The sequence below is a fragment of the Dendropsophus ebraccatus genome, chromosome 1 (assembly GCF_027789765.1).
Source record: "Dendropsophus ebraccatus isolate aDenEbr1 chromosome 1, aDenEbr1.pat, whole genome shotgun sequence".
Classification (NCBI taxonomy): domain Eukaryota; kingdom Metazoa; phylum Chordata; class Amphibia; order Anura; family Hylidae; genus Dendropsophus; species Dendropsophus ebraccatus.
The window spans coordinates 226354414-226363945 of NC_091454.1; the positions used below are offsets into that span (position 1 = coordinate 226354414).

The 9532-nt window shown below is 43.8% G+C and overlaps 1 protein-coding gene across 1 annotated transcript; it reads left to right on the forward strand.

Annotated features, from left to right (window-relative positions):
• The first annotated feature begins 724 nt into the window (after positions 1 to 724).
• On the forward strand, positions 725 to 6391 carry LOC138785707 (olfactory receptor 11L1-like). The gene is made up of 2 exons (XM_069961936.1): positions 725 to 745; positions 5465 to 6391. The coding sequence occupies exons 1-2, from the start codon at positions 725 to 727 to the stop codon at positions 6389 to 6391; spliced, it is 948 nt and encodes a 315-aa protein (XP_069818037.1).
• Positions 6392 to 9532: the final 3141 nt, after the last annotated feature.

Consider the following 9532-nt stretch of genomic DNA (forward strand, 5'->3'; position numbering starts at 1 on the left):
CCAGAAAAAAAGTCAATGTGGTAAAATTGAAAAAAAAAAACGGATTTCTTTTATTTGTTTTTTTTTTAGTTTTTACACCGTTCGACTTGGGTGAAAAACTGACTTGTTATATACAGCATGTTCCTCAAGTCATTACAATTACAATGATATGTAACATGTATAACTTTTATTGTATCTGATGGCCTGTAAAAAATTCAAACCATTGTTAACAAATATACGTTCATAAAAATCGCTCCATTCCCAGGCTTATAGCGCTTTTATCCTTTGGTCTATGGGGCTGTTTTTTGTCATGTTTTGCGCCTTGATGTGTTCTTTCTATCGGTACCTTGATTGCGCATATGCGACTTTTTGATCACTTTTTATTAAAATTTTTCTGGATTTGATGCGACAAAAAATGTGCAGTTTTGCACTTTGGGATTTTTTTGCGCTTACGCCGTTTACCGTGCGAGATCAGGAATGGGATTATTAATTAATAGTTTGGGCGATCACGCATGCGGCAATACCAAATATATTTATCTATTTATTTTTATTTATAACACTTTTTTTTTTCTTTTACACTTATACTAGAAGCCCCCATGGGGGACTTCTAGTATAAGTACACTGATCTCTCATTGAGATCTATGCTGCATAGATATGCAGCATAGATCGATGAGATAGGCACATATATTGCTTCCGGCTGCTGCAGCCGGAAGCAATTGAGTGCCGAGCCGGGATCAGTGGCATTATGGCGCTGACCCTGGAACGAGTAAGAAGTGTGGATCGCTCCTCTGGGATAACGTCCCGGAGGAGCGATCCACCCCACTAGACACCAGGGATCGGCTGCATCAATTAATCGGATGCAGCTGTCAACTTTGACAGCTGCATCCGATTATTTTATTAGCGGGCACAGCGATCTGACCATGCCCGCTGATAGCCGCGGTCATGGGCCACGAGCGGCACCCGGGATAGCAGCGGTCTAGAGAGCGGCCGCCGTGCGGCTCCGCTCTAAACACATGGAGGCGGCTCTGGACGTACGGGTACGTCCAGGGTTTCCTAAGGGTTAAAAAAAAGTGTTAGTGTATCAACCAGAATTTACTATTAACATGAAGTGAATTTTTAAATATAAGCTTTGGTCCTTAACAGAAAAAGTGGCTGAAGAGTTAAGGGGTTAAAGAGCAGTCAGTGTGACCTATCAGAGGCTCAACCTGGCACAGCACAGGTGTCTTACAATCAGTCTACCACTGATTACCACTATTATCCATCATTCCCCTATAATATTGCTGGTTCTCAGAACATTTTTCTTGTTTTCTTTCCTCTTCAAATATCCTTCACCTTAATCATATTATTGTAGAAAATGATGTCCCTCATGTCCTCTTCCATCCGACCACTAAAGGGCTGCATCCCAGAGTAAAATTCTCTCTAAAGAGTTCCCAGTCCCTCACCTTCATGTTGTGTGTATATATACTGGTAGCTCTTTACAGCTTATGCTGCAGGGCCGCTTCATGTGTCAGTGCATGCGTCCTGTGTGAGTGCATACGTCCTGTGTCAGTGCATGCGTCCTGTGTCAGTGCATGCGTCCTGTGTCAGTGCATGCATCCTGTGTGAGTGCATACGTCCTGTGTCAGTGCATGCATCCTGTGTGAGTGCATACGTCCTGTGTCAGTGCATGCATCCTGTGTCAGTGCATGCGTCCTGTCTCAGTGCATACGTCCTGTGTCAGTGCATGCGTCCTGTCTCAGTGAATGCATTCTGCAGGATAACCATCTACTAAACATGGTTAAAAGTGACATGAAATGAAATGAAGAACATGGAAACACCTGATGTAAGTACAGATAGTCCTTGTAAACAAGAAAACGTAATACAAGAGAAATTGTAGAAACCAAAAACTTCTTTTATATCACCAAGCATAAAGTTGATCAAGTTGAGATCTAATAAAATTATATGGCTTGGGGATAAGCTTGTTTTTTTTTTTTTTTACTCACTCGATAGTTTGACATTTCTGTGCCTGTAAATTTCATGTATTTTTTCTGCTCTTTTTCGACCCCCTTATACACCATCTTCAGTTTTCACAAAATCTACATTCCTCCAATGTAGGGAACTTACTATTGCAGACTCTCTACAGCAGGTATATGGCATTTACTATTCCTGTACACTGTTTGGCTATGTTAACACAACGTTTAAAAGGTTTAAACTGCCGGCTTCCGGGCTCCATTAAGGACGTTCCTGCAGCCAATGCCTCTGTATCTGCTGCAGGAACGCTATTTATTACAATTTACTTGTGGGCACCATTGGGTGTGCCCACAAATCAATTAACTATTTACTTCAATGTAAAGTGCGGCCGCTGTCCGACTTTACATTATGTGAACAGCTCTTATTTCCGGACGCTGTTCGGTGGACAGCATCTGAAAATAATGGGCATATATATTATTTTAGTGCCCGTTTTAAAGTACGGGCATGGGCGTGGCTAGTGGCTGTGGAGACAGGTCGCATACTGAATGAGCTCCTGCTACGGCCACACTTTTAAAGCTTTACACTGCTCCAATTCCCTCTCCAGTGCGGCTAGAAGACAGAGCTGCATACTCTCATCGGCTGAGATGAGGATAACCTCAAAAAAGGCTTCATCAGCGGCACGGAGGAGAAAGCAGGGCCTCGTCCCGCATGGCGTTCCGTCCCAACATGGCGGCGGCTTATCACCCCCGACAAAGCTAGACCTCCTCTGTGCGGCTGCCGGGGCGGGGGGCGGACCTCCCCAGCACCCGATGGTGAGTTTGGGACTGTTTTTAAACATACTTGGGGGTCCGAAGTCTCTCCCTTTACTCAGTCTAAGCATCGGGGAGACTCTTTAGGAGGAAGGACTGGAATGGCACACATGAAGAAGAGAGGGGACGTGCCTGCTCAACACACTCAGATACACACACTACATGCTGCTGGTGTCTCTCCTATCTCACCGTCCTCCCTTTCTGCTTCTCATCGGCCCTTTTCTCCTAAACAACAGTCAAGATGCCCTGATATTGTACCTTATTCTAAACAACTGGATGCTGTTTCTGGGACATTGCCTATTTCAGACATCCCTCTCACAATGTCCCTCATCAGGGACATGCTCCTGATGCTACAAGTTTCTATCGAAAAGGCCTTTGAACGCACTATTACTATGATTAAAGAATCTGTAATAACACTAGAGCAACGTATGTTGGTAGCGGAGGACCACATTTCTGCGGTTATAACAGAATTCAATAATTTGCTTGATTCCCACAAATCCCTTGAAGCCGAGACCCAACACCTGCCTAACATGTTTGTCACCTTGGACGCACAATATTAAGATGCGGGGGGTCCCAGAAGCGATTGCTGACAAAGATTTACCCAGATATGCTTCCACCTTTATTGACGATGTGTTGCCGCACCTAGATGGTACTGACGCTACTGTTGACTGGGCTCGCAGAATTCCTCCACCAGCGAATTTTAAACCAGGGACCTCGAGAGATGTCATCGTTTGCATCTGCCACCTTCATATAAAAAGAGCACTTGTGTCTGCACTCAGGAGTCGCACCAACTCAGCGGCGAATAGCGGTCAGATTTCCATATACTCAGACCTTTCTTCTGTGACCCTGGGATGGAGCCGCTCCCTAGCCCCGATCACAGCTACTCTGCGGTCCCATGGAATTACTTATAGATGGGGCTGACCTGCTGGTCTAATTATGAACCATGGATCGAGCACCTTTCTGATTAGAGATGCAGCATCCGGTATGCAACTGCTCACCGACTGGAACCTCTCAATCCAGCAACAGGATCCTCCCAAACCTTGCTCTCCAGCCTGCAGCCTATCCTCTGGCTCGGACAATTACCTACGTAGACTGTTTTAAGTCTCCTCAGAGCGACCAACCCCGGCCCAACCCCAAACTCTGTTCCCCCCATTCGAGCCATTCTGCACAAGTCAGTTTTCTCAGCCTGACCGTCTTGTAATGGCTGTATGTCTGTCATTTGTTGTTCGATGGAAGTCAGTGTACTGCTTTTTCTTGTCTCCCACGGTACAGTGTGATATAGTCTTTGTTTTCGCTCATATACTGTGATTACTGTCACATAAGATACCTACATTCCACATGCCTTTTGCAAGTGTTAGCATGCGCCGACCTTATTGACTTTCCATCCACATTTGCATTAGTGCCACTCTTTACTGTCCGCTTGCCTGAAGCACTTTGTTTGTCTGCCTGCCACAATGTGGGCTTTTATGTTGTGTTGTTTCCTCTTCTATATGTCTTGTTTTATTAATCCGCTTTGCTGTTGCAGCCAATCCTAGTTTCCAAGGCACTATTGTCTTCCCGCAACCCCCTATTGGTTCTATTAGCATTGGCTTCGACTTCCACTTTGGGTTAGACTGTTCTTACTATTATTGTTCTATTATCATTCATGCATACCTGCTTATTGTTTGCTATTGAGTTTTATACTGGCTGTTACCATACCAGCTTATATTTATACTTGCATATGTGTCTGCAAAATGTGTTTGTTGTTAAATATATAAAAACCTTGTTCAATAAAAAATATTGAAACATTAAAGTACGGGCATTAAAGTAACAGTGTGTGAACACAGCGGGCGGCATTGCGTTGACTTCAATGCAATGCCGCCCCTGCAGTAAAGAACAGACACTCATTGCAATCAGCGTCCGTTCTTTAGTGTAAAACAATGTTGTCTGAACATACCCTTTGGGTGACAACTTTTTTGTCTGCTACAAGTTTGGAGGTTTTTTGTTTGTTTGTTTTTTTATTTTATTTTCCAGTGCATTTACTTTTGAAAAAGCTCATTTCTGGAGCCCAAGCTAAGAAAAAAAAATCTGAGCTGTAAATTACTTCACATCTGGAGAGAGATTTCCTAACCCACATGCATGAAAATAGTAATTGACCCAGAAAACTATAACTAAAAAATCTCACACAATGTAGTCAGCACGTTGGACAATGGGCATCTAGGTCACTGTGTTCAAGAGTTCTCTCAAGAATCCCCCATACTCATAACTCACCCATAACTTCCTACCCAACTTATCAGACATTCTCTCACCCTCAGAACCTTGAAATATAAGCCAGAAAAAAAATGTCACCAGTTTGCTATCATAAACATCTTGTACCTATTGTGGCAGAATATTTCAGTAGGTTATTTTGTACTCCCTATCTCCCTATTTTCTTTGTCTCTTTATTTTTATTATTATTATTATTATTACTATTATTATTATTATACTTCTGCATTCCCCAAACAGCTTGCTGGAATAAATGGGAACAAAATCAGTAATATTGATGGTGGTGTGAAGTTTTTGTTTTCAAATATACAGCTCTTATGTCTTGTGGACACGCGCGCGCGCACACACACACACACACACACGCACGCACACACACACACACACACACACACACACACACACACACACAGCACCGGGTTACGACAGTCCCTGTTTCATTGATGATTTTTTACTTTTTTTTTATTTTTATGCTGAATATACAGGGGGACAATCTGACTGCAGTCACAGAGTTTTTTCTCTTAGGATTTCAAAGCAGCAAATGGTTACGACATTTCCTCTTCTGTCTTCTCCTGGTGATTTACTGTGTGACAATATGTGGGAACCTCCTTATCATCACCCTGGTGTCCACCAGCAAGATCCTCCACACCCCAATGTACTTCTTCATCTCACAGCTCTCTATCAATGATATCTTATTATCTACAGATATTGTCCCCAACCTGCTCCACATCCTGCTGAATAATGGGGCGACCATCACTTTTATTGGCTGTATCATTCAATTATATTTCTTTTGTGCCTCGGAAACCTTTGAGTGTCTTCTCCTGGCTGTGATGTCCTATGACAGATATGTGGCCATCTGTAATCCCCTCCGGTACTCCTCCATCATGACAAGTCAGTATTATGTGATATTGATCACCACCTGTTGGTTAGTTGGTTTTTCCATAATATTGATGGATATCATAACCATTTCAAGGCTTAGTTATTGTGGATCAAATATTATCAACCATTTTTTCTGTGATCTTGTTCCTTTACAGGAAATTTCCTGCTCTGAAACCTTTATGGTTCAAATAGAAATCATTTTCCTCAGCATTATATCAGTTATCATACCAACCATCATCATAATTTTATCTTATGCTAATATTGTATTCACCATCCTAAGGATCTCATCCAGTACTGGTAGACAGAAAGCCTTCTCCACCTGTAGCTCCCACCTCACTGTGGTCTCCATATTCTACTGGTCTCTCTTCAGTGTTTATGTGGTTCCAACAAATGGAGAAGCCTCGACCATCAGTAAACTCCTCTCCCTGCTATATACTGTGCTCACTCCATTGATCAACCCCATTATATACAGTCTGAGAAATAAAGATATATGGAAAGCCATAAATAAAACTATGAAAAATAATATAAGTTGACCCAAAGCTGGAAATAAAACTACGGCTGAGTGCACATCACTGCCCCCCATCATCGCTAGGGGCATTAGCAGCTCCCCACTATATCAAGACATCAAATCATTTCTGAACAATCCAAAGGTGTGGAGAGTCACCCATGAATTAACTGTAATGTATGCCTGGTATCCAGTGTTGGACTGGGGTATCTGGGGCCCATCAGAGGAAATGATCCTGGGGGCCCACCAATGAAGAACCAGTGAGAAACGACATGTCAGTCAAAGTTTGTACAGGTTCTAAAGCTGGGGGGGCTCACTGGACGATCATCCCGTCCTCTGGTGGGCCAGTCCGACACTGCTAGTATCAACCCATATTAAAGGGGAACCATTAGCCGGTTAGACTAATCTAACTTGCTAATAGCCCCCGGGGCACTGAGGAGGAAGGTATGTCTCTTAGTGGAATCCATGGCCCTGAGCACCATTAGGAGCACTGCTCCGCCCCCGAGGATTACACTGCTAACTGCACAGGAATGGTGCCGAGGAGGAAGATAAGAGCCATGCCTTCCTCCTCAGAGCCCCATGCACAATAGGGGGCTATCAGCAGGTAAGATTTGTCTAACCTGCTGATAATTCCTCTTCAATACCTTTAATATTCACATATACTCACTATGCTTTTATTTATTCTTTAGTGAATGGCCGGATTTCTAAAGTAGAGCCTTATAACATTTAATATTGTTACATCTGCCCCCCCCCCTTCATTAAATAGGTTTGTTTGTCAATGTGCCATTGTGTTTGACAAGGTGCCAGAGACACAACCTAGTTAGTCTTTAAGGACTAAGGACCATTTTTCATATCTGAACAGTCAACAATTTACAGCTTTGGAATGCTTCTACTTATCCAAAAATGTTTTTATCTTGACACTTTGTTCTTTAACCAAGTTGAAAATTTTGGTGCACACATGTGGTCCTCGATGCCAGAAAAATCACAAAAAAGAGGATGGCCAGGAACCCACCTCAGGGACCTATTCCATGGAGCGATAATCAGCCAAATCGGCCCGATTCGGACGATTATCGCTCAGTGGAATAGAGAGAAGGATCAGCCGATGATTGTGTCATTGGCTGATCGTTCATTTAGGTTCAAACCTAAAATCATCGGTCGCCACCCGCGCATCGCTACGTGGAATAGTGGGCACGGCGGGCAACCGACGATTTCACAAACATCATACATAATCTGTCCAGGCGCAGGTCTTCTCCTTCTCCCGGTCCCGCGCGGCAGCATCAGCTTTGGAGCGGCTTGTCTGAGCTGACAGAGCGCTTAGCCAATCACTGGCCAGAACCGCAGCAGCCAGTGATTGGCTGAGCGTTCTGTCAGTTCAGTCAGGCCGCTCCGAAGCTGATGCTGCCGCGCGGGACCGGAAGAAGGAGAAGACCTGCGTCTGGACAGGTAATGTATGAAACAAGGGCTGCAAGGACATCGGTAACAATGTCCCTGCAGCCCTCGCTAATGATTGTCGGGCCGTGGAATAGGCCCAGTAAATGAGATCGGCAATCGTTTACATCGTTGATTGGGCCCTGCTCGGCCCATGGAATAGGACCTTCGCACCCCAATGTACATTTTTTCATCTCAAAGAAACCAGAAGACTACATATACATCAGGGTGTGAGGTGGGGTCCTGGCCAGCCTCAATTTTGTTTTTCTGGCATGAAGGCAAGCACTGCACTTCTGGAGTTGCCCACCACTCCACTGGTAATAGTGTTGATCTAAGGGCCATTCTTGGGTCCAGTATATAGTTCAGTGTATTCTATTATTCTGCTGTATGTCTACACTTTTGTATGCAACCAGATTAGTGCGCTGTGTTCGAATATCTGAGTCTCCGGCTACTCGAATAACTATACAACAGCTTTATGTGAAGTTTTTTTGGCAGTTGGGGGGGCTGCTTTTAACTATTTTAACCCTTAGGGGACACAGCCAGTTTTCATTTTTGCGTTTTCGTTTTTCCCTCCTCGTGTATATAAGGGTATAGCGCCTGCATTTTTCCACCTAGAGACCCAAATGAGCCCTTATTTTTTGCGCAACTAATTGTACTTTGCTATGGCAGATGTAATTTTTGCCTAAAATGTGCCGGGAAACCAGAAAAAAAATTATATGTGTGGTGAAATTGGAAAAAAAAAAATGTTTTTTTTTTTTATTATTGGGGGGGTGGGGGGGGGGGGTTGTTTTTACTCCGTTCGCCCTGGGGTAAAACTGACTCGTTATATATGTTCCTTAAGTTGTTACGATTACAACGATATGTAACATGTATAACTTTTATTTGATTTGATGGCTTGTAAAAAATTAAAACCTTTTAAAGAAAATATATGTTGCTTAAAATCGCTCCTTTCCCAGGCTTATAGCGCTTTTATCCTTTGATCTATGGGTCTGTGTGAGGTGTCATTTTTTGCGCCATGATGAGATCTTTCTATCGGTACCTTGATTGCGCATATATGACTTTTTGATCGCTTTTTATTACAATTATTCTGGATTTGATGCGACCAAAAATGCGCAATTTTGCACTTTGGGATTTTTTTGCGCTGACGCCGTTTACCGTACGAGATCAGGAATGTGATTAATTAGAAGTTCGGGCGATTACGCATGCGGCGATAGCAAACATGTTTATTTAATAATTTATTTATTTATTTTTATTTATAAAATGGGGAAAGGGGGGTGATTCAGACTTATTAGGGGAGGGGATTTTGTGTTATTAAAAATACATTTTTCTTTTACTTTACACATATACTAGAAGCCCCCCTGGGGTTAGGGTTATTCCCCCTGGGGTTAGGGTTATTCCCCCCTGGGGTTAGGGTTATTCCCCCCCTGGGGTTAGGGTTATTCCCCCCCTGGGGTTAGGGTTATTCCCCCCCTGGGGTTAGGGTTATTCCCCCTGGGGTTAGGGTTATTCCCCCTGGGGTTAGGGTTATTCCCCCCTGGGGTTAGGGTTATTCCCCCCCTGGGGTTAGGGTTATTCCCCCCCTGGGGTTAGGGTTATTCCCCCCCTGGGGTTAGGGTTATTCCCCCTGGGGTTAGGGTTATTCCCCCTGGGGTTAGGGTTATTCCCCCCTGGGGTTAGGGTTATTCCCCCGGGGTTAGGGTTATTCCCCCCCTGGGGGACTTCTAGTATATGCACTCTGATC

Coding starts and splice junctions, on each gene's coding strand:
- LOC138785707 (XM_069961936.1), top strand. CDS start 725: ATGGCGCTGACCCTGGAACGA. Junction 746..5,464: donor TGGCGCTGACCCTGGAACGA/GTAAGAAGTGTG, acceptor CTGAATATACAG/GGGGACAATCTGACTGCAGT.